General features: G+C 37.6%; 1 protein-coding gene across 1 annotated transcript in view; it reads right to left on the reverse strand.

Moving 5' to 3' along the window:
- The window catches only part of fam184b (family with sequence similarity 184 member B), a gene marked incomplete at its 5' end in the record, with an annotated part of 35100 nt that extends 14521 nt beyond the window's left edge, over positions 1–20579 (reverse strand). Inside the window, 7 exons of the mRNA XM_079615699.1 lie at positions 3118–3213; positions 4841–5113; positions 12562–12713; positions 14420–14555; positions 19465–20139; positions 20265–20444; positions 20547–20579. Coding sequence (XP_079471825.1) covers positions 3118–3213; positions 4841–5113; positions 12562–12713; positions 14420–14555; positions 19465–20139; positions 20265–20444; positions 20547–20579 — 1545 coding nt within the window. The remainder of the gene's footprint in view (positions 1–3117; positions 3214–4840; positions 5114–12561; positions 12714–14419; positions 14556–19464; positions 20140–20264; positions 20445–20546) is intronic.
- Positions 20580–26672: the final 6093 nt, after the last annotated feature.

Genomic DNA, 26672 nt, shown 5'->3' on the forward strand with positions numbered 1-26672 from the left:
TTTTTAGTGTATTTTGAACAAATAAACTTGTGGAAATAAGAGACTTCTTTCAAACATAAAACATGTATTGACCTAACTTTTGAACGGTAATGTACAAAACTAGTGTGTATTACAGTAAAAAAAAAAACTACAAATATATTATATATGAATTGCAGTAGTAGTGTCTAAATGTCTAAGTGTGTAGTAAAAAATGCAGGGCAAGCACATTTTTCACTGTACATTGTAAAAGCTACACCGAAGAAGCCTGAAGGCCCGTTCAGGGATCTTGTTGATAAATACCATTACCAACTACATTTTTATAAGCTCAATAAGGTGTCACGGGAAATTGAGTCATCTGTGTGTAGCAGTGATTCTCAGTTAGTGGGTCATGTCCCATTCTTGTCCCCATAGGGTTGTGGATTGGAGGTCCAACAAAAGAGAACCGCCAGTTAAGCAAGCAATGTTGAAGCGATTGAAACAGGAGAACTGTTAGTTCATTTCTAATAAAACAATTGCTCATGAGGATAATTTCATTTATTAATGTCAGCAATTCAGCAGTACTGTCACACTGTGTGTTCTTCATTATCAAAGTTTTGCCAAAGTGACAGCATGGTGCACAGCGTGAATCAGATTACCCGCTTTTCAGTCCTGTTAATTTGCTCACAAAGTTACCATTTGTGAAATTGCTTTCAGGATTCATAAATCACTTTGCAGGTGCTTTTTAATCTGCATTGGTGCCATTGAAGTCTATGCCAGCCGTAGAACCATATGGTAAAACGTTTGGGACACAGATAGAGGACAGCCTGAACATTAACTAAAGCAATTTTGGAGTCTCTAACTCAATCCATCTAGCACCACCAACTGTCCAAATTTGCACTCATGTATCTTCCTATTTTAGGAAGAGCACGCCAAAGTGAATGTGAGGCTATTTCTCTGAAACCCTTAAACATATTCAGACCAAACTTGCAACCATGACCTGAGGCGACAGTGGCAGCTGGCCAATATAGGGCGCTAGGGTGCCACCCTCCCTGAACCACACACACAAAATAATAACATATAAATTGATATTTATACAATATGAAAAACAATCATTTGTGAAAAATGTATGCTTTCCCTATATGTCTCCCCTGCCAGTTCGCATGTCTCAAGTTCAACTCTGGAGGGATGCAGAAATAGCCCACAGAAGGCAGGTCTGTGAAAGCAGTTTATTCAATTGCCGATTCCCAGCAAAGGGTGATTATTTTATCACCCCTAGCCAGTATAGGGGCTGAATAAAGCAAACCAGCATCTCAATAGTTAATCAATTATAATGGTTTTAATTTTCATGTGTTTAGTATTTTGATGTGCTTAGTAATTCTGAACAGATCCGTATAGTATCTATATGCAGTCAGCTCAAGGCGACTGGTATAGTTGGTTTTTGGCATCTCCAAGTGGTCCTATTTGGTATCGCACAATGACATTGTTATTTACACCACTGGTTAGTAGATTAGCTTTAGGCCCTGTCCCAAATGGTGCACTTCATGTAGACTTTCGGTCTCGTGGACTTAAATTGCGCGTTCGCTGAGTCTACGAGTCCGTAGGCTGTCCCATTCAGCATGTTAACGCTCTGAAGTGTGCTCAGCAGCGCCCCCCTTTGTACCCTTGAACTGGTCTTCCGCGAAGCCCGCATGGATGCAGGCTCCACGCACTTTAACTACCCAGGAATCCTTGCCAAAGGCCAATCAGACAACGTATAGGAGGAGATTTTGCTCAGATTTTGCTCACGGACAATTGTTAACATGGCTGAGAAGAAAATATTAAGGTTTTAATGACCTAGGTGTACATTTTACCAGTTGTTACCTTCAGTTTATACAAACATTATGGTCATCGACCAGTGGTTGATGTCTCAAACATAATAATAGCGTGTTGAATAATATGATCATATTATGATTCATTAAATAAATAGAACCGAATGTCAGGGCTTTACTGAGTCATATTGTAAACGTAGTATGACTATTGAAACCTGTAAATTCATCTGAAACTCATGCACATTTTCATTATGTGTTAAAATTGCAATCTTAGTTCAAATGGAACATTATGTATTATTATGTACAACTGTATTCACCATTTAAATAAGCATGATGCATCTATTGTCTAATGCCCAGGTGGCATACACAATATTAAAATATATAACTGTATAAGCAGGCTGTGTAGTTGACATGGAGATAAGACGTCGGAGCGCAAATATGTGATTTCTCCTGTCCAACAACAACCAGACCGTTATTTCCGGCGTGACGATGGAGTCTGTCCCAAAAATACCTCTCAATGCACCCTCGTGGACTCGCGAGGGACCCTTAATCCAAGGGCCCTATAGGTCTGCACTACATGACGTCACCAAAGTGTGGACTCTATTTTGCTGTACTAGCAAATTTCCAATTGTTTAATACACGCAAACTCAAGGACCGTGTTTAAAGTTAGTCAAATGTCACAGTATGTCTGGGAAGATGTGGTGACATAAAAGGCACAATGAAACATTGATTTATTGAAACAAACAGTCAGGCATCCTAGCGTTGGATTTGTTCAAGGACTGTCCATTGTGGGATTTGAACCTACAACCTTTTGGTAACCGACTTAGATCATGAGCCTCTAGGATATACCACCGCTACAATCCACACATTTGACATGACTTGACAAATGGTTTCCTGATATAAATTAGAAACTTTGATGAGGCTTGCTTCTCTGCAACACAGCACTAAAACAACAGTCTCATTCCAAGCTATCACTTATCAAGTATACTACTTCGTTATCATAACCCAGTTCCAAGCCTGCTGGCAGAGTAGATGAAGCATTAGATGAAGCCCTCTGCCTTGGGCACTACAAATGTTCTTTTTGTTTTCTCATTTATCATGGTCATGTGGAGTGCTCTGGGCCTCTTAGTCTGTCTCTGTGTATTTAAGCAGAAGGACTGAGCCTGTTCCCTTTGCCTGAGCCCCAAACCACTTTGAAAGAGCTTGAAATGTATATAGTTCAAGTTATTTGCGGTGACCTGATTCATTAGTGGGTCAGCAATGTTATGCAAACATATCTAAGACTGTTTTGGTTTTTGAGAGGATAAGAAAAGGACAAACAAAATCGGTGTTATTCTTTGTAATAACTTACCTCTGTTTTGGACAGCTGTAGTTGGTTGCGTAGCTCGTCCCTCTCTGTCTCTAGACCCTTTCTCTCTTCTTCTTCGGTTTGCATCTGCTCCTCAGCCTGCACTCAAACCAACACAATAAAAAACTATCTCATTATTTCATAATATCAGATCATGCATCAGATCTTTTAAATACTGCTTTTATTAGTTACTTGTTCTGTTTTAAAGGGGGGAAATAGTCCACATCTTTGTCTACATCAAATTGTTTCCTTCTCTGAAGTCCACTTACCATGTTAGTAATTTACATTTATGCATTTGGTAGAAGCTTTCATCCAAAATTACTTCCATTGCATTAAGTTTACATTTTTCTCAGTTCATGCAATCCCTGGGAGTTGAACCCATGAACTTGGTGTTGCAACATTCATGCACTACTGCTTCGGCTAAAGAAACACTTGTACACAATTAAGAACTTTATAGAAACGCTTTCTAGTAACAAAGTAATTCATTAAACATATAACATTACATAACCATTTTCCACTTTCTCTAACTCTTAGAATTAGTTCTCCCAAAATGAACATTTATTTCATGTAATTCTTTCTTCTACGGAACACATAAGGAGATGTTTCTCTTTCCCATAAAACAAAAGACAACTTAAATTTCAATCTATGGCTTCAGATTTATGGACTTTTGCCGTTTTTATTGTGCTATATACATTTTTTTTTGAGCTTGAAAGGGAGATTGGAGGTTTTCATCCACTTTAATTACATGAAAAAGAGTAGTGTGTTTCATGGAAGAAAGAAAGTCATGTGGGAATGACATGATAGTGAATAAATGGTGAAAGAAGTTTTATTTTCGAGTCAACTAAAAATATAAGCGTTCCTGTACATTTAAGAGTTTTTATGCAACTGACTTGTTATGATATGATGGCTAATCTCTGTTCATAAGGGTGGGCCAAGTTTTTGAATATGCTTCATATGTTAATGTGCTTCTGATTTTGAAAATGACCCATTTTTGCAGCTTAGTTTACACAATTTGTCTAAATGGACTGGGTTTGGAGCTTTGCATTATGAATAATGATGATGTATGTCTTTATACACAGCAACAAATGAAATTCTTTTTATGTCCCCTGTAACAGTAAAGACACTAGTAAAGATGAGTAAAAAGACAGATTATGTTGGTTATATACAGGTGAACCTCGAAAAATTCAAGCCTTTATTTGTTATAATTTTGATGATTATGGCTTACAGCTATTAAAACCTTTTCACAATATTCTAATTTTAAATTTGGGGTTTTAATAAGCTGTAAGCCATAATCATCAAAATTATAACAAATAAAGGCTTGAAATATCTCACTTTGCATGTAATGAGTCTATAGTTTCACCTTTTAAGTTGAATTACTGAAATAAATTAACTTTTGCACGATATTATAATTTTTCGAGTTTCACCTGTATTTTCTTAAGACATTCTTAAAATCCTATAGTCAATCTTTTAATCGCCTTTTTTGGGGGAAAAATTAACGTAAACACATTGGCCATTTAAATATTGCAAACAAAATAAAATCAACATCAAATTGAGAATCAAATCAAGAGAGGAATCAATTTAGAAAGTCAGTACTGATAGCCAGCCCTTCACACTAGCAGCAACAGGAGCAAATGGGAAGGTATGAAATTATTCGCAAAGCTAAAGCATCAATATTTCTGTCATGAAAAGTTTCCACTATAACAGCAGCAGAAACCTGTTGATGTACCTGCTGCGTCTTCTTCTTCTCTGCATCCAGCATCGCGTGCAAATGCCGCAGCTCACTGGCGTGTTTGCGTATCACTTCTTCCAGTGCTTTCCGAAGCTGTTCTTTAAGCCTTACTTTCTCTTCTTCCATCTTCTGCTGCACCTGTTTCTTCTCTTCTTCCAGCTCCTGTCTGTCACTCTTTCTTTCACTCTCCACCTCCTGCTGAAGGCGTCTGATCTCCTCAGTGTGAGCACGCTGCAGCTCCAGACGCATAGAGGATAGAGCATCTGCATGCTGAAACCCACACACAACTCTTAATTATATAAAACTTAATCCTGTAGTTTAAAAAGAATGACAAAAAAAAAAGAGGTGTCAGTTTTGACGTTTTAAGATGTTCTAAGGGTTTGGCTGTTTCTGTGCATACAGAAGCCTGGTAAGCCTTTGAAGATTAGATAGTGTTTCTTATTTTTTATGATGTACCGGAGTTGTTGTCTAAAATATCCAGGTTCATTGGTGGGGTGTTTAGCATCAATGATGAGTTTGGGGAACTTGTGGAATGTTGTTTTGTTTGAGAGAGCAGAATTTTTTCTCATACCCACTTCCTTCAAATTGGTAAGTAATTTTGCACCAGTAACCAAAGTTGTTAGGCATGTTGAAGTTTTAAGTAACATGCAGTTTAATGCTAGGTTGTTGAATTTGGTCAGCAATTTAGGCATGATTTTGTGACTTGTGAGTTGGTCTCTTTTAGTAGGAGTCCTATATTGTTAGCATGTTACCTATTGATAGGGTTTTGTTAAACCTTTTGTAGTGTTCGGGTAAGTGATTGACTGGTCAACCTGGTGTAGATTAAATTACTGTTTAGTAGCTTTGTGGAAATGGAGTTGTTCATAAGTTTAAATCCTTTTTTTGTGGAATATGTTTGAAAGGATACTGTGGTGTTTATGGAAACTCATAAGGTAGCTACTGTTGTGAAGGTGTAGAATTTAGCCATGGCTTCTAATGTGGAAGACTTTTTGAAAGAACCTTCTGAGGAATCACTTGAAAAGTGCACTAAAGAGCAGCTGTTACTAGTTGCTGCTCATTATGATATCGAGCTCACTAGTGCTGATAGGAAACTGAAAAAGTCGATCTTAAAAAGCTTAAAGGGCACTTTAGAGGAAAAAAAAGTTTTTAGTGAAAAATTGCAGGTGCCAGGTATTGTTGTTAGTAGTGAAGTTAAGCTGAAAGAGATGGCGTTACGAGAAAAAGAGCTAGATTTGGGAGTTAGTGAGGTGTCGTCTAGCTCAAGACCAAATTGCTTTGAAAGAGAAAGAGCTACAGGGAGAATTTGAGATGAGGAAATTGGAAGGAGAGGAAAGGGAGCATGAGCGTGCTTTTGTCCTTAAAAAAATGGAGTTGGAGTTGGCAGGTAGGGGACTTGAGGGTCAGCCGCCTGTTTCACCTTTTGGGGTTCCCTCCGGGTCTTCTCAAGGGGTGGAGCAAGTTTTTGATATTGGGAGGCATATTAAAATGGTTCCTCCTTTTTCTGAAAGGGAAGTAGAAAAGTATTTTTCCCACTTTGAGAGAGTTGCGACTACGTTGAAGTGGCCAAAAGAGGTTTGGACGCTGCTTTTACAATGTGTGCTTACGGGTAAGGCTCAAGAAGTTTATTCAGCCCTTAGTTTAGAACAGAGTGCTGTGTATGACACTGTTAAAACTTCCATCCTTCATGCTTACGAGTTAGTGCCCGAAGCATATCGGCAACGTTTCCGAAATTACTTTAAAAGTGAAAAGCAGACGTTCGTAGAGTTTGCTCGGGAAAAAGAGAACATGTTTGATAGGTGGTGTGCTGCTAAACAGGTCGAAACTAAAGAACAGCTTAGGGATTTAGTTCTTTTAGAGGAGTTTAAGAATTGTGTCCCTGAAGGTCTAGTTACTTACTTGAATGAACAGAAGGTTTCCAAGCTATGTGATGCAGCAGTCATGGCTAATGAATTTGCGTTAACCCATAAGGGGGTGTTTGGAAACCGTGACCCAAAAAGAAACAACTATCAGGGTCGAAGTAAGTTGGTTCTGTCTGGATCTAGTTCTGTTCCAACCTCTCCTAGTAAATATGAGGCAGTTTCTGCTAGGGCAAATGTTATTTGTTTTTATTGCAAAAACCCCAGGCATAAGATATCTGAGTGCTTTGTTCTCAATAAGAAAGCAAAATTTACCAAGCCAGTTGGGTTAGCCACTGCATGCCAATTTCCTTTTTTGACAGATGACAGGTTTTGAGCACCTTTCTCTGAAAGGTGAGAACTTGGAAAGTAGAGATAGTGCCACCGATTATACTCCTTTTCTAACAACTGGAGTTGTATCTTTATCAGGGCAGGATGGTTGTGTTCCAGTGCGTATTCTCAGGGATACGGGAGCTGCGCAATCGTTACTTCTTGAGGGGGTTTTACCTCTTTCTGACCAGACTGATACAGGAGCTCAAGTGTTGGTAAGAGGGGTTGAAATGGGTTGTACTATTGTCCCTCTACATCATATTGTGATAAAGTCCCCCTTGGTTTCGGGTCAGGTAGTAGTAGGGGTACTACCTTCTTTGCCAATTGCAGGGGTTTCCTTCATTTTGGGGAATGATTTGGCTGGAGTTAAAGTTATTCCTAGCCCTCAAGTTACTAACAAACCTATGTCAAGTGAGAGCCTTGATGAGCTGTCTCAGTCTTTTCCTGAGGTTTTCTCAGTGTGTGCAGTGACATACACATGCTATGTCTAAACAGACTCTTAAATCCACCGATGAAGGGGATCTAGGTTTTAATTTGGCCAATACTTTTTTTGGAGAGTGTGATTGGAAGGATGAAGATAAAGACGTGCCTGTTGAAACTCATTTAGTGATGGGTAAGGACGAGTTAGAAACATCTAAGGAGATTCCATACAAAGAATCATTAGTCACAAGGGATCAACTCATTTCAGAGCAGGGTAAAGACTCTTCTTTATCTTCGCTGTTTGATGAACTGGGTACTGAAGAAGAGGTGAATGAGCTGTCATCTGGGTTTTTCCAGAAGGGAGGTGTATTAATGAGAAAATGGCGCCCTCAATCTTTATCTGGACAAGATGAGTGGTGCAATGTCTTTCAGGTGGTGGTACCTCAGGTTTTTCGCAAAGAAATCCTCAAACTAGAGCATGACTGTAATATGGCAGGGCACCTTGGTATAAATAAGACATACAATCGTATATTGCAGAATTTCTATTGGCCTGGTCTAAAAAAAGATGTAGTTTCTTATTGTAAGACATGCCATATTTGCCAGGTGACGGGTAAACCCAACCAAACGATACCGGTTGCTCCTTTGCATCCCATTCCAGCTTTTGAGGAGCCTTTTGGTAGAGTTTTAGTGGATTGTGTTGGTCCATTACCTAAAACCAAACGTGGCCACCAATATTTGTTAACGGTTATGTGTGCTTCTACTCGCTTCCCAGAGGCCATTCCTTTAAGGAAGATAACAGCTCCCGCCGTAGTACAGGCCTTACTGAAGTTTTTTTCAATGTTCGGGCTTCCTAAAACCGTTCAGTCTGATCAAGGGTCCAATTTTATGTCCAAGATTTTTAAGCAGGTGCTGGATCAGCTAGGTGTTTCACATTGCAATTCTAGTGCTTACCACCCAGAGTCCCAAGGAGCCCTTGAGAGGTTTCATCAAACCTTGAAAACCATGTTAAGAACCTATTGTCTTGAGTTCAAGAGGGATTGGGATGAAGGAGTGCATTTCATGCTTTTTGCAGCCAGGGAAGCTGTACAGGATTCTCTGGGGTTTAGTCCTGCTCAATTGGTCTTTGGACATAAGGTCCGTGGTCCTTTGAAATTGTTGAAGGAGAAATGGTTGGCGGAGGCATCCGATTCTTCTAATCTACTGGACTATGTTAGTCATTTTCGCTATCGGCTTAGTAAAGCATGGGAAATTGCTCGTACTAATCTTACTGGGTCACAGAAAAAGATGAAGGGCTGGTATGACAAGCGGGCTAAAGAGCGATATTTTTCAGTAGGAGATCAAGTTTTGGCTTTGCTTCTTGTCCACTGTTCTTCATTACAAGCACGATTTTCAGGGCCTTACATCATTGAGCGCAAGGTTAGTGATCTAGATTATGTAATTTCTACGCCGGGCCGACGTAAACGTAGTCGTTTGTGTCATATTAATATGTTGAAGGAGTACTTTGTTAGGGCAAGGAGCTCTGTTGGTTTGACCAATAGTGTGGCGGTATTGTCAAGTGCTCCGGTCCTTTCAGAGGATCATGGTGAAGTAGTGGTTCCTGCACCTCGATTGGATAATTCTGAAATTCTTGGTAATCTTGAGGCTCATCTTTCTCATTTGCCCCAGATGGAAAGATCTACTCTTGTAGAACTGATTAGCTCATATGTTCCTTTGTTTCCGGATGTGCCTATCCAAACTAAACTTGTGGTGCATGATATTGATGTTTCATATAGAGTGCCTGGAGTTCTCCATGTATTTTGGTACCCAAGTCTGATGGTTCTCAAAGGTTTTGTACAGATTTCCGTAAAGTTAATGCTGTAACTAAGGTAGATTCTTATCCTTTACCTAGATTGGATGATTGCATTGACCGGGTAGGCCCTGCCAAGTATGTAACCAAGTTAGATCTTTTGAAGGGTTATTGGCAGGTTCCTCTTTCTGACCGACCCAGAGAGATTTCTGCATTCGTGACCCCAGATGGATTATGGGAATATCAGGTTATGGCTTTTGGCATGCAAAATGCTGCTTCTACTTTTCAGAGATTAGTCAATCAGGTGATATCAGGGTTAAGCAACTGTGAGGCATATCTGGACGACATTGTGGTGTATAGTGCTGATTGGAGTACTCATATAGCCCAAATAAAATCCCTATTAGATAGTTTATTGGATGCTAATCTGACTGTTAACTTGGCCAAGTGTGAATTTGCCAAGGCTACCATTACTTACTTGGGCAAAATTGTGGGGCAGGGTCAGGTGCGAACAATTCGGGCTAAAGTTGAAGCTATAGACCTTTTTCCTGTTCCTCGATCACGTGAGGAGTTGAGGAGGTTCTTAGGAATGACTGGCTATTATCGCGCTTTTTGTACAAATTTTGCAAGTGTAGTAAGTTTTCTCACTGACTTGTTAAGTCCAAAATTTTTTTGTGTGGACAAGCAGTTGTCAGCAGGCCTTTGATAATGCCAAGGCATTGTTAGTGAATGCTCCTGTTTTGTCAGCCCAAAATTTTGAGACTTTTGGCTATCCAACATTTAGATGTTTATTTGGGCAGCTGCAACCCGATTAAGGTGATGACTGATCATAATCCCTTAGTCTTTTTACAGCGGAGTTGTACCACCAACCAGCGCTTGATGAGATGGAGTTTGTTTTTGCAGTCATATTCTCTGCAAATTCATCACATTAAGGGAAAGGAAAATTTGTTAGCTGACACACTGTCTCGTGCGTAACCTCTTGCGATGTTCCTGCCTGTGACCACTGATCAAATTCAAATTGTGGATTCTTTCAATAATGTGGCCCTTTGTGAGTGGTAAATTGCCATTTATCAGTAGGTATTTTTCTTTATTTTATGTAAATTGGTATGTCGTTGTTTGTTCCCCCTCCTAATTTTGGGGTTATGTTTATTTATTTTTATTAAATAATCGAGATTATTTAATGTCTTGTTGGTGGAGGTGTTACGGTCCTGCCCCTGTTTTTAACATTAGTTTCTTTTGAGTCAATTCTAGGTCCAATTCCTCCTCTGTGGGCGGAGTTGCCTTATTGAAGATCAGCTGCACCTGTGGCAACTTATTTAAGGATTTCCTGGAGTTTGTCAAGTCTCTCTCATTTTTGTTTTGTGTCTTTGTGTGAAGGGTGGGTTTTTGAGTTTGTGTTTTTGAGTTTGAGTTGGAAGTCATTATGATTTCCTCCACTCTACCGATCCCATTTCCAACCATTTATTGATTTGATGTTGTATTGATATTTGTTATCGTTTCCTTATGTTTTGACCCTAGACACGGTTTGTTTAACTTTAAATAAACTTATATGTTTCTTTATGTAAACCCATTTTGTGAATTGTCCTCTTTATGTTATGGCTTGAAGCCGGGTCGTAACAATACTAACTAATGCTTTTAAAACGACATTTTAAAGTGTTTGATGGAGAGCCTGTGGAGTAGTTTTCCAGTGTTTATACTGTTCTTATGTAATGTTTTTAATATAAGGTGGGGATCTCTGCTTTATTTCCTGTAAGGAAAGGCCTATAAGGTAGCGCAAAACTGAAGGGGACTGCTCATTTGAACTATTTATGGAAATGTTTGTGCAAATCTATGTTGGTTTTATCCATTCTATTTATTTTACTTGCTGATTTGTTTTAACTCTTGTTCTTAAAGGGTTAGTTAACCCAAAAATGAAAATGATCCCATAATTCACTCACCCACAAGACATCCTAGGTGTATATGATTTTCTTCTTTCAGCCAAACACATTCAGAGTTTCATTAAAAAAATATCCTGGCTCTTCAAGCTTTATAATGGGAGTAAATAGAGTTTCTGAAGCTCAAAAAAGCACTTCTATCCATCATAAAAGTGATCCATACAGCTCCAGGGGGTTAATAAAGGCCCTATAAAGCGATGCGATGTGTTTTTTGTAAGAAAAATATCCATAACTTTATAATCACTGGCTTCCGGTAACGGCTGTATGCGAGTCAAGTTCCGGCCGAAGAGTGACCTCTGACCCGGAAAATATGGATACTCGCTTCATTTCAGAAGGCCTTTATTAACTCCATGGAGCTGTATGGATTACATTTATGGTGGATGGATGCGCTTTTTTGGGCTTTAAAAACTCAGGCGCTACTCTCTCCCATTATAAAACTTGGAAAAGCCAGGATATTTTTTTATATAACTCTGATTGTGTTTGGCTGAAAAAAGAAAGTAATTTACACCTAGAATGGCTAGGTGAAATCTCCTTTGTAAAAGCTTCACCTGGCACAAATAGTCCTCACTTTAGATGAGCTCACAAAAATAGTTAAATGACAACTACTAAATGTTTTAGAACTACCTGAATTAATCATGAATCACAGTAGGAATATGTGTTAATAAAGCATTTATTAACACAATGAGTAACTATTACTATATGTCTAAATAATAAGATGTATAAATGTACATTTAAATAGTTTATTAATCATTTACTTGTGCTTTCTAAATGATCTTATGAACCACTGGCAACTCCTAAATAACTGGTTTGTAAATAATGTAATAATTTATAAATGTTAAATTGACCATTAATAAAGTATGCAAATACAATTATTAAACACGTATAAATCAAGAATAAAACATGTATAACTGTATTTATAAACTGCTCATTAATGTCTATTAATGCTTTATAAATTATGAATTAACTATTTACTAATGCTTAACTAATGATTCATATAGCATGCAGTTAATATAAAGTGTTACCCTTTTATCTTTTTTATAAAACAATTTAGTTAGTGTTTTCTTATGTTTCTAATTAGCTTTAATTTATTTTTTATTTTAGATTTAGTCCTTTTATTACTTGATCTTATTTCAGTTAGTTTCCAAGGCAATATCTAACATTTTTGCTAAAGTTTTTCATCTAATATTTATATCTTTTTTTAGTTTTAGTTAACATTATCAACATTGCTGACACCAAACTCAAAGAAAGTCCTGAGTTTCCCCACTTGCAATTATGACACTTGTGCATTCAACTCATAAATACAATCTTTCCAACATGACTTGAATGCTGCATTAAAAGCGTGTGGGCATGGCTTGCCTGTTTGAGCATGCGGGCGTGGTCATTGGATCGGCCACTGTTCTGAAGCTCTAGCTCTTTGTTTCGAATCTTGAGACGACTGAGTTGAGACCTTATCTCTTCCACTTCAGCAGAGACCCTCACCTGAGATGAACTCTGACTCATTAACTCCTCTGCAGAAATGAGAAAGACGATGATTAGATCAATGGAAGCAGAACAAACTTGTAATCAGTAATCACAACAGTCATATGACAAAGACAATAATTTCAAAAGAAATGAAAAAAAAAAAAAATCAACAATAGAACAATTCACATCAAACAGACTGTAAACGATGAGTGCTGACAGTAAACTATCAGCTTATTTAATACTGAAATGCAGTAGACGTTTTTTACTATAATTAAGGCTGTTAACGTTAAAATTAGTACAATTAATTATATATAAAATAATGCATTAAACAGTATGCATTTAATCATGCCATGTAATCCCATGTTTAATGTCTGTAAAAATGGATTACCGTACACTCAGAGCAATTCAAGCTTGAAGTACCACAATTATGCTTTTGCTTTGATTCGTGAGATGCAGACAGACGCAGCGCAAATGGAATGGAACAGAATTCTCAGAACTAGAGACACATTTTTCAGATTTGAACTTGACAGCGAAAACCACTGAAAAAAGGGATGTGACACAACATGTAAAGAGGCCATCTGATACAAGTCTACATAAACCAACAATTATAAAACAATAGTACTGACAAAACACTGAAAATGCTTCTTGTGTGAAGGTCACATAAGTTTACCTTAGACAGACTGACAAAACAAAATGAACGTCTGTGGACTGTAAACTTCTGTTTAATTATATGGAAATAAAACAAACCTATCCACACTATTCCTGCGCCCCATGACGCTTTGCGCGAATTATGGGTGTAACTTCCGTTAAGCTGTAAACAATCAGTGAAAAGGCTATGAACGCAATAATATGTTAAGAAAGTGTCACAATGAGACGACATTAATCGACTCACCGTTCAACCATCGAATATTAAAAGGAAATTTATAAGTGTAAAAGCATCAACAAAGTACTTTCAACAGATCAAATAACCCCAAAAGCACGAGTCTTTGGTTAAATATCACTGTAATATATCTGTATTATGTAACTTATGTTGCCTTAATCAAAAATGTTCATTAACTTCAGCATTACGTGATACTATTTCAAAATGATTTCCATCATTTTGACAGATTATAAATTGCATTTACCTGTGAAAACAAACCTGGAAAGAGACGTGAGGATTTTATGAGAATAACAAGAGATTATTCATGCATTCCAGTGAATTATTAATGGAATATATCGTAAATTAAATTCGGGAGAACAGACCACAAATGCGCAGTATATGTTGACTTTTTCCATACTTTTACAGCGGATTGCAAAGGGAAAAAAGAAAATGATCATGAGGAAAAGAAAGCAGCGACGGAAAAGAGCTCTTGCCATAGATATTCTTGTTATAAAATACCAAGTGTAATGTTATCCTCATGATGTCTGAAAATAAACCAAATTGACACCTCATCCAGTCAAACTAACGGATAAGCTTTATTTGTTGGGCAAACTTATGATTTGAAATGATTAGTTTCAGCCTTTTTGAATGGAAGTTCCCAAACCGGAAGTGCCAGCCATAATTCAAAACGCAGTGAGATCGTCAGGAATAAGGTGGATAGATATACTAACTTAGTAATGCAACTTTATATATAGACTATTTAATGATATACTTTAAATATCTTTATTTAGCGGCAGTAAATAATTTAAGTAATTCATTTGATAATCATCATTCAGCATATGCAAATAATTGTATCAATAATGATAAGAAAATAGATACACTGTGCAGGTGTACCTGACTTGCTCTGTAGCTCATTCTCTTGCAGTAATAAGCGTTCTTTGGCAACAGCCAACTCCTCCTCTGCTTTCTTTGCCACAACCTCAGCCTCAGCCACCCGGCGTCGCCCATCCTCCAACTGCTCCTCCATGTCCTGGAAGAGAAATGAATAACTGAATAAGCATAACTATTACAATTGCTTATAATTAGGTTCAGAGAATGGGTTAGGGGAAATCCCTAACCCGAAGTATTAACTTTCAATGTATTACTTGTACTGTTTGTGATATGGAGATGAATGATACTTCAAATCATGAGGCTCGTTGAGGAAAAAATATATAACTTCCACTGAAGGAAGCACCAAAGCCATATGTAAGGGCCAGATTTAATAAACATTCTTAAGAATACAATTATTATTAACTGCTATTTTCTGGTTTTGTAACTTAAGAATAAAGTTAAGAATATTCTGTGCACACAATTGCTTTAGAGCGTTCTTATCTTTATCCTTAAGATTTTCTTACACTCCAATGACGCTTTGCAAGAATTATAGGAATAACTTCTGTTAAACTTCAAACAATCAGCGAAAGGTTCGCTCTATGGATGCAATAATGAGCATTTTCAAAAACTGGGTACAATAAGATGACATTATTCTACTCACCCTTCAACCATCAAACATTAAAAGGAAATATTTAAAAGTGATTTCTGTCATTTTGACAGATATACTGTACCTGCCTAAGAAATATTCCAGTAAACACTGATAATAGGGATTAGAAGTGACAGGAGGAGACAATTATTATTTTTTTCTTTGTTGTTTATGTATTTTTTGTATGGCTTGTTTCTGGAGTACGTTATTTTGTTTTGTTTTTTAGATATTTTGTAATTAACTTGATTCAGTCATACACATTTATATTATTGTAATTTAGCTCTTTATTTCATTTCATAATTACAGTAGTTTCTTTTTTCTTTGTTGTTTAGTTGGAGCCTTTAAATAAGCCCTTCTGGGTTTTCTTCCTCTCCCTGCACAGTATATGGATTGTACTTTCTTATTTTTATTGTATATATTTTATATTTGTGCAAAATAAATAAACTAAAAACGTAAGGATTTGGGGAGAAAAACAAGAGATTCTTAGTGCATTCCAGTGATTTATTGATGGGATATCGTAAATTAAATCGGGAGAGCAGACCACAAATGTGGAGTATATGTTGTCTTCATATGTTACAGCAGAATACAAATGAATGCAGCGGCTTGCCATAGATATTCTTGTTTTACCATGTCACATTCAAATACCAAGTGTCACGTTATTCTCCTGACGTCTGAAAATAGAACATGAAGGAAATTTACAGCTAATTCAGTCAAACTGACAAGTCGGCAAGTCTTCGGGTAAAATCAACTTTCTATCAGATATCACCAAAGTCTGTCATTTTCTCAAGAAAACAGTAAGTTGTTCTTTAGAAAATATTTGTGAATTCAATTGCACTTCAGAACAATCTTATGAACTTAGAATTTACATGATTATCTTAGAAAATTCAGAAAAGAAGAAATTTTCTTGAATCTGATCTCAGAATATCACTTCTGGGTAGGATATTTTAACTAGGAGCAGTACTGATCTACAATGTGATTTCTGACAGAGGAGAACTGGCCCCCTGACTGAGCCTGGTTTCTCCCAAAGTTTTTTTTCTCCATTCTGTCACCTGATGAATTTTAGGTTCCTTGCCACTGTCGCCTCAGGTTTGCTTAGTTGGGGACACTTAATATTCAACAATATTATTGATCTGACTGTACTGACGCTGTTGTACGAGACCTGAACTGACCTGGCCGATGACATCACTGCTTTCCGCAGAGCTGGTTTATAGATTAAATGAACTAATTGAATAATTGGTGATCTTTACAATGGCACTAAATGACACTATTTTCTTTTAGAGCTGCAGAACAGGCGAAATGAACTGCTTGCATCATTGAATCATTTTTCTGTTATCACTGTAAAGCTGCTTTGAAACAATCTATATTGTATAAAGTGCTTTATAAATAAAGGTGACTTGACTTGAGCAGTAAGCAACTACCCAGAACACCTTAGCAACCACAAAGCAACACATTTAAAACAACTCTGAACACCCTAGCAACAACCTGACAACCACCAACACCACTCACATCTTGATAAACAAAAAAAATTTAGTTGTCCGTTATCCTGCTGGATCCTGTTATTGGATCACCTCATAGCAGAGATGAACAACCGAAACTGCATCATCTGTCAGGCCCATGAAGTCCAAGATGATTTTTAATCAGCCAATTCTGACCACCCCATGAACACTTTGGCCAAATTCCAAATGGAAGTGAGCATCCCTATGCCCTACTCCCTTCGAATGGCAGAGCCCTTGAAGTGTGGACTTTGGAGTGAGCAGGGCTCTTGCGTGCCATTATGTAGCCGTTTGGAACGCACTTGGCGAAGGGAGCAACGAAACACAACGTAATTTCCTCATTATCTTCACCTGGGATGTTCCCATGACAACGCAGCACGGTGTTCATCAGCTGAGTAGCTGTTTCTTACGACAGAAATGTCTAATTGTTGCTATTAACATAACTGTTGCAAATATATATACATTTTATACAAAAAAAAGTTTTTAAAACGTGTGTTATACATCTGCGACTCTGCTTGTGAGTGTATTTCGCTGCTCTCAACTTTATCTCATCTTTGGACCCTGCATTACCTAACACATTTCTTACCTATCAAACTTATTTAAACATAACATAATACAAATCTGTGAAATACCCTGTACAAAACAAAACAAAACTTGAATTGCTGTGTTTGTAAATTAATTCGAACTCTCCCGCCATCTAGCTTTAAAATTAACCACGAGTATTCGCTGGGTCACATGACCATCAATTATAAAATTACTTCCTTGAAGTGACCACCGCATGTACCCTTCGCTAACGGCCTTGTGGAAGGGCCCTTTATGAAGGGATCTAGTTGTTCACTTTCGTTTGGAACACCCCTACAAATGGCGTCGCCTTCCCGATGGGCCCTTTAAGGGCGCACAAATGCCGTTTGGAATTTGCCCTTTGAGCCTACGACTCTTTGATTACATCACAGCAGCTGCTCTGAGTTTGCAAATCTGAGGTGTCTCTGATTAATTTTCTCTGAAGGATGTCGAGCCAAAGCAGAGAAGAGAGGGAGTTACTCATCTCTCTGTCTGCCATTTTTAGTCACGTCTAATGCGCATTAGCCGCAGTGTATGTAAAAAGCTGCGTCAGTGATGGCGGTGTCAATGTTGCATGCCTAGCAACTCTTACTTATTTAATCACTTGGGTTTATCCTGTTCTAAATACAAAGTGTAACGACTTACTTTTGTGTCCCACCTAAAAAAAAAAGCCTATGTTATTTTTATTTTTGTGCAGACTTCGCTGCAGAAAAACTGGCTGCAGATCTGTGGGGTATTGTCACAGACTGTTTAAGTCGGGTATGCCATCTGTTTCTGCACAGCTGTGTGTGTCTGAGTGACGGTAATTGTGGGTGTTTGTCTGATCCCTCTAATCTCTGTCTCAATTAGATTCGGAAGTGTCAGTCACAGCGGTAATTACTGCCCCCTTACAATGAGACGAACACCCCGCTGAAAGGTCAGTTACACATGGCCACTCAACTAAATTTATGTGAACTGGCTTGTAAAACAATACTGATTTGTTTGTACACAATGGTTTTTTTTTCACTTTGCATAAATAGGAAAATGTATATCCATCATATAAATATCCATGAATTACCAGGCCTGGAAGACACAATTTCCAGTTTTTGATAAGGCTTGTTTTTGAAATGTAAAAAGAAAACATGAAAATCTCACTAGACAGCAATATTACTCGACAGCCCTGATAAATCTAACAAACATAAAATACCATAACTAAAATTACTCTCAATTTAAGCTGGTCGGCAATCTCCACAGCACGCAGCTCCATCTTCCACATATTTATTTGGCATATGGTTTACTCAGAAAAACTAAATAAAAACTAAATATATATATTTTTTTTATAATTAATTATAATTAGTTACATTTATATAGCGCTTTATCTGAGACCTCAAAGCGCTTTACATAGTAGGAGGGAATCTCCTCAACCACCACCAATGTGCAGCATTCACTTGGATGATGCGACGGCAGCCATTTTGCGCCAGAACGCCCACCACACACCAGCTTACTGGTGGAGAGGAGACAGTGATGAAGCCAATCAGTATATCAGTATATGGGGATGATTAGGAGGCCATGATGGACAGAGGCCAAGGGGCAATTTTGGCCAGGATGCCGGGGTTACACCCCTACTCTTTTTCGAAGGACATCCTGGGATTTTTAATGACCACAGAGAGTCAGGACCTCGGTTTAACGTCTCATCCAAAGGACGGCGCTCTTTTGGCAGTATAGTGTCCCTGTCACTACACTGGGGTGTTAGGACCCACACAGACCACAGGGTGAGCACCCCCTGCTGGCCTCACTAACACCTCTACCAGCAGCAACCTGGTTTTCCCAGGAGGTCTCCCATCCAGGTACTAACCAAGCTCAACCCTGCTTAGCTTCAGTGAGCAACCGGTTTTGGGCTACAGGGTGATATGGCTGCTGGCAAAAAAAAAATATATTTTTTTTAAACTAACACACAAAAAAACTAATGGCCATATATATCAAAAACTAACCAAAACTAAATTGGTTAAATGGGTTTTTAAATTTATTAAAATAATCTATTAATAATAATAAATACATTAATAATAATAAAAATATAATGAAAAATTTGAACTGTGGCCAGGACTAGTACTTCAAAAAAAGTTGACTAAAGAAAATAACTTATTCTTTAGTCTATTATGGGAGTAAAACACTTCCAATGTGAAGTAAATAACAATTACTTTAAAAAAAAAAACAATACAATAAATAAAAACAATGCTTAATACCCCAAAATTAACACAAAGAAAGTAGAAAGGAAAAACATTCAAGATAAGAAATATTTAAGTGTTAGATCTCAATTCTCAATTCACCTGGCATGGGCAGATGTGTCACAAATAGAATTTTGGACCGTGTGTTTGGGTATTCATGTGTACCTCTACTCTCTCCTGAAGTTTGCTGCAGTGTCTGTTGCTCTCATTCAACCTCTGATCTCGAACCTCCAAGTCGGTCTCTGCTTTTCTCAGCCTCTGCTGAAGTGTTGCATTCTGGGACTTGCGGTTTTCTTGCTCTCTCTGGTGCCACTGGTTGATGTGTTCATTAAGGCTCTGCTGAAGTGTCTTCTTGGCTGCCTCCTGCTCCTCCCTCCTCTCTTCCTCCACGTCCTTCACTCTCTTCTTCCACTCCTCCAAATCTCTCTTCCATTCCTTCTCCGCTCTCTCCTTCTCCTCCCTCAGAACCTGGAGCTCCTTTCTCACCGTTTTCAACCTTTCTTCACACTCATCCTCTACTCTTTTTCTCTCCCGTGACTCTCTATTCCTCTCTTCTGTTTCCCTATTCCTCTCCTCGATCTCTCTATTCCTCTCCTCCTCCACTCTATGCATCTTCTCCTCCTCTTCTCTCTTTCTCTCTTCATCTCTGGCTCTACGTAGCTCTTGGCTCTCGTTCTCTAAGCGCTTGTTTTCTTCTTGAATTTGTTGCAGTAATTTGTGTTGGTTGTCTCTATCTGTCTGCAGATTCTGGTAGTCTCTGCGCAGATCAGATGTCTCTTGGGTTAGCACAGCTATGCGCTCCGCAAACTCTATTTCAGTCCTCTGTCCACGCTCCTCCACCTGGAATGGACACACATTCACACATCCTAAGATAATGAAGTGATTCAATCCAAGTTGTATTTAATATACTTATAACGAATCCATATACAAAAGATATGTGTATGTTTGACCACTTATGTTTTTACTTCCTCTACGGTGGCCTGGAGCTCTAGAAGGCGTGTCCTCAGGATAGATGCTGACTCCTCCTCGTCCTCATCCTGACCTGTGGTTGGTTGGAGGCTGCCCTGTGTCTCCGTGGCAACACGGCGTAACGATTGCAGAGTTGCCTCTTGCTCCTCATTCTTAGTGTTTAAAGAATATATGACCTATACAAAAACAAACACCCATAATATTAAGATACAGAAAAAAAATGTATCCACACTGCGGATTGCAGTGCCTGTATTCCAGGTGTACAGCGCTAAGCTAACAGTCTTGGTCTTGCTGATGAAATCTTCTTCCATCTCTCTGATCCAATCAGTTGTACACCCATAGTCTGCAGTTACTGAGCTGCAGTTTATCTAGTACATTGTGTGTCTATAATACGCATACGTCTGTTTTAACCTTGGTTGTGCACAGCTGTTCGAATGTGTTTGGCACTTTGACATTGGTGTCCCATGGCATTTCCCAAGCATTAGAGGCACTGATCCCAAGTTTTTGTAGAGAGAGATATGTTAGATAAATTATTTTCATAATATAAAATTAAAACAACATGAAAAGCAACAAGTTTTAAACACACTAGATCTCTGCATTACTCCCTTAAATTGAGGATCTGTTGAACTGATATTTAATCTGTTGTAATAAGAAACAACAATTCCCACTCCCAACCAGTCTATTTTGTACACAGCCACATGATTTCTTCCTCATTAAAAAAAAAATTAAGTTGTGACACTTAAGTTGTGACACAAAAAAGTTTTTTTTTAATATAAATTGTTCTTTCATTTATGGAAAATAGAATTTAATTAGCCTAATTACTAAAAAAAAAAAAAGTGGTAATTTAATTTAGGCTAAATTTGCAACCCTGTTTTCCATTCTGCATAGTTTTATTTTTAGTTCAATTTAACGCTATTTCATGATTATTGTTGTAAAAACTTTTTTACACATTTATTTTGAATGGCATTATTTTTTATTCACGTTTGAAAAAAACACCTCTCATAAAAACAAACAGAAAAAAGTTAGTATTTTGTTTCTCAGATACATTTTATGAGGGTTAATCACCTCCTTTCACCGACTATTCATTTGACAAAAAAATTACTATGTTGTGCCCTATTTGTGGAAAGTGTATATTTGAGTCTGAATGTGTATGCAGCATAAGAGAGGCCTAATATTATGTGTCACTTTGGCTCTTCATCAATGTGTCCTACCCACAAGTCCCCATGCCTGGGGTGTCATCAGATTCCCAACGTCTCACTCATCCCTCCAGCGGGTCGTGTGTTACTATGACGCCTCACTGTCTGTCGTAAATCGCCACTGCAGCAGAGCTGGACATTCCGTATGATAAACTGCCAGGAAGTCACTCTATCCTTTTCACTCGCCCGTCTGGTCGTCTCTCTCTCACTATCTCTTTTCCTGGCCCCCAGTGTTTCTGTAAGCCAACCACCCTCCCTCTCTCTCTCTCTCTCCCCTGACGCCACTTTATAACTTCACCCTCTGTCTATCCCATTTTTTCTTTCTCAGTCCTCGAATATGAACTCTCATGTTTTACGGTCCACAGAATTAAAGGGAAAGAAATGTCATATATCTGTACGACCGAAAAGTCTGCTAGCTTTATATAGAGTGACAGCACTCATAACTTAACTTGCAGACTGGAACGGACTAGGAAAGAGAGAATATTAGGATAAAGAGCACATTGAAGTATGAGAGAATGATTTTTGTGTACATAAATGAAAATTTTAAATAGAAAATGCTGAAATACCTGTATCTCTCTATATATTTGTCCCTGTTTTTATTCTCTGCAAACATGGCACCTTGCCAGACTAAGGTCCATGCTAATGAAACCTGAAACACGCGGTCTTATTTTCCTTCTCCCTCCTTAACAGACACAAATTACAGAAGCACATGCGTTTCTTTATCCATTTGTCAGAATTTCAAAAACTTTATATAACAGCCATTTCTGGCCCAGCAAGTGAAATGAATGAGTCTAGGCATGTGCGTGTGTGTGTGTGTGTGTGTGTGAGAGTGTAAAGGCCCGTTAACATCAAAACTGATAATAACTATAAAGATAACTATAATAGCGTCCACACTAATATTTTGTTTATTATAAGCGTGTGCTGCAGTTGTCATCTTCTGTTTAAATGCTCAAGCTCTTTAATGCCGAGTGGATTCTGATTGGCTATTAATGCTTTTATCAATCATCAGCCAGAAATAATTTTTTTTTTTATCATTAAATCTGTGGTGTGGACTTCCCTATTCTCATATAATTATTGTAATAGGCAAGTTATCATCATCATTGGTGTGGATGACCCTTAATGCTACTGAAAAGTCAATTAAACATGGCTGTGTACTGTTGCTAATATGAGTAACCAGATTTCATCTGTCTAAGGTTTTCTTGCCTAGCCAGACATGGGACATAATCTGGCCACGAACTCTCCAAGTGGCCATCTGATATGTAAAGTGACAAACCACAGTTTGTTTTAGTTCAGTTTATTTTTATACAAATAATACCTATGGAAGATCTTTTCCAGTCTTTTTTTCCTGAGGAAAAAATAAGTCAGAATTACGAGATATAAACTCACAATTGCGAGAAAAAGTCAGAATTGTGAGAAAAAGGTCAAAATTTCTTGAATTTTCAAGTTTAGAATTGCAGGATATAAACTCGCAATTGCGAGAAAGAACGTCAGAATTGCGATATATAGCCTAAACTTCTGACTTTTTTTACTTGCAATTGTGAGTTTATATTTCTCGCAATTCTAAAATGGAAAATTCAAGAATTGTGAGATAAGTCAAGTAACAAGTTTCAATAAATACCAAAATAACAGGCAAAACGGTGCGCAAAAAAAGTCCTCAACAAAACTCTGAATGTCTTTCAAAGATCTGAAGCAACAAAGATCACAAACATTTTACAAATTCAGTGATTAGTTAATCCTCACAAATGTTCATAATGTCAACCTGATACTTTTTAAACAATTTTGTTTCCTGGAAGAATTAGAAAAAGACTAAATGTTACAGTAGGTTGCAGTCACTCAAACAAACAATACTGTCACACAAGCATTGTTAGCCAACTATGGTCGCAAATTCCAACATTACCAAAATTGTTAAACGATTCTTGGTTTCCCAAAACCACATAGTTCCAACGCAACACAAACAGCAAAGCAAATTTATGTACTGTAGTTGAAATTACAGCTCTCGACCTGTTAAGCATAATTTCTTGTTAGTATGACACATGAACTTAAATAGATCATATTCCTGAGCAAAATAAGCAATCTAACATGCAGTACATTCTACATTTTTCAATTTATTTAAATACTTTTCAATCTATATTTAACCCACAAACAATTAGCGGCCTTTTGAAGAGTGTGCACGTGCACAAGGGAATGCAACGATTGATTAAAGATTAAAGAAGGCAAAACAACAGGAAACATCTAAATTAACTATAATAATCTCACATTAACTGCGACCTCGATTCAATTACTTCGCAAAAGTTATTACTCCACCTCCAGCATGTGATGTCATTAATGACAGTCCCATTTAAACCAACATGGTTGAAATGATGGAGGTGTGATAATGCTACAGTTTTGGGAAACAGATGTGACTAGCAAGCACATTTCTCCAACGATGCATCAGTGTTTAAGCAGCGAGTTATGTCATTGTAAAAAAAAAGGAAACGCACCCCATTCCCGTCATGCTCTTATATCCATATCAGACCAAAGTAGATCAAATCTCTTAAACCTGATCTGTAAAAATAGTGTGCCTTGTTGTGTAGCATTACTAAGCGTCACAAATCTGAGCTGAATGTAGAGAGGGTATGACTCAAACATCTGTTCTTAGACACACACACATACACACACACAAAGCTAAAGATAACTAGGAGTATGTTTACATGATGATAGAAAACGGGATTCCACACAGCTGTGACATTCAAGCTCACAGGCATACTCTCACATAGCCTACACATGCATACATACACACTCACAACGTGGCAGGTTTGCGAGCCCTGGCCTATTTTGTTCAGTAACAGTGCTGCCATTTCGAGGTTTCTAACTTTAATGGACCTTAGTCATGGCAGACGCCATTTTTTTTATGACAGTCCGATCAATAACTTGCACTGTTGTATACCTGGGTATAAAATATTACAAAAACTCCTTTCCAAAATCAATTCCAGAGGAAAACAGCCCATAGAATCAGCTTACAGTACATCCCTCACAGCCTTGTTTTCATTCTCAGTAAATATGGCATCTCTCCTGACTAAGGTCCATATTAATAAAACCTGATACACACTCTCTCACTTTCCTTCTCCCGCCTCAACAGACCCAAATGACTGTGTATGCATTAGCCATTAATAGTGGGTTGTTGATATTACAGCCTTTAACCTCTATGTTTTCAAAGTTACACTTTATAATTGTCCAAGGGGATTCATTTTTCACACAATGACAGATATAGTTATGGCCATTGATTTTATCATACATCATCAAGGTGCAGTCTATACAAAAACGCATAATTCAAACTGAAACTCCAGTGTTTGACAATAAAGTGTGTAAATGTGTTTGCTTCAAAAAGGGAGTTTTGCTGATAAAATCAAATGTTGTGCTGATTTACATTTAATTTCATGTGTTGGGATTGTGAAAAGCGTGGAGGCTAAACTTTAGGCAGTTTGGTCACTGGTATTGGTATTATAACATATGGTTTTAATCCACAGTGATAAATATGTGCTTTATTCCAAGAGCATAGAGAATATGTTTAAGAAATTTAAGAAATATATATTTTTTCTTTTATAGTCCTAGTTTAACCTCCTTAACATTATGGTTTCATAGTTATACTTCATAGTTGGCCAAGTCAATTTTCACACAGTGTAATTTTTCACAGTGTCAGACATACACTTATCCCGGTAATTTTTTTAAATTTATTTTTTAATATGCTTTAGAGTCTATGATTGGATCATTATTGCAATGATTATTATGTTTCTAGCATGTTATATGTTTGGGAACAGTTAACCCTAATTGATTGTGTAGCTTATGAGTGTGTAGCTTTTAATTTCTTAAACAACCATATAGGAAGACACATCATGGCCATATTCCAGGATGACAATGTCGAGATTCATCAGGCTTAAATTGTGAAAGAATGATTGGGAGGGGAATAAAGAATAATTTTCACACATAAATTGGCACCACTGAGCATTTTCACTAGCCCACAATCGATACCGTGGGGAAACAGCCATATACAGTATATATTTTTTAATATTATCTCATAATTTGGCAGCAGGTAGATATATTAGGCTGCTGTAACTTTAAGACCTGACACACGGATCCATTACTGACACGCGTTTTCTCTCTCAATCTCAACTGTTTACGTTCACTTAAAACATAACTGAATGTGTTTATGTAAATTTTCACCAAGATCAGCATTTTGACATTTTGTGTGTATTTGACTGTTTAAGGTAAATAAGCACCGAAAAATAACTCAATTTAGTAATGAGATATAGGCAAAAAAATGTTGTACTTTAGGTGCGAGTACAACATATAATAAAATTGTGCGCAATACATGCAACCCCACACCAAAATTTAAGCCCTGTAACACCAACAACATTCATCCAGAGCATATGAAACGAGTGAGTGAAGAGAGGTTTATGTGTCAACTCGCTGACGGAGAGATAAGATAGTGAGAAATATCAATATGTATCAAAAAATCTATATTTTTGACAACACTACATTGCACTTAGTTTATTATTTCAGAAGCCTTTTTAAAAGACTACAATTGAAAAATGTAAAAATTATATATAAAATTCAACCGCCCCAAAGTGGCTAGTTGGACAGTAGGAGTGACTGCGTTACACGCCACTGCTGAAATCCACCCACATTTGTCGAGTTGGCGGGTGTTAAATGTCAAACCCTGGCCATGGTGTGTCTTCCTACATGGTTGGTTAAGAAATGTAAGCTACACACTTTATCAATTAGGGTTAGAAGAACTGTTGGCAAACATTCAACAAGCTAGAAACACAATAATCACTGCAATAATGATCCAATCATAGACACTTAAGGATTTGCCTATTAAAATTCAAACAGCGACTTTTTTTTATTGATTTTATCATACATAACCTAGTTGCAGTTTAATCCAAAAAAATGCATAAATCGCTGAAACTCCAGAGTTCAACAACCTGGCAAAGTTTTATTGATGTTTTTTTTTTTTTTTGGTTTACATATATTTAATTTCATGTGAAAAGTGTTGCTTGGTCACTTTTATTTTACCAGATGCATTATATCCAAAGTGACAAACAATGTTGCATGTAGGCCTATTTGTAAGTGCTTTGTTTCAATGGCACAATGTGTACGGCAGGAGGGGTATCCCAACAACTGTTCAGATTTTCCATATCAAAATTCAAACTAGCAACATGTGTTCACTTC

This window comes from Phoxinus phoxinus, assembly GCF_949152265.1.
Source record: "Phoxinus phoxinus genome assembly, chromosome: 6".
In the NCBI taxonomy this organism is placed as follows: domain Eukaryota; kingdom Metazoa; phylum Chordata; class Actinopteri; order Cypriniformes; family Leuciscidae; genus Phoxinus; species Phoxinus phoxinus.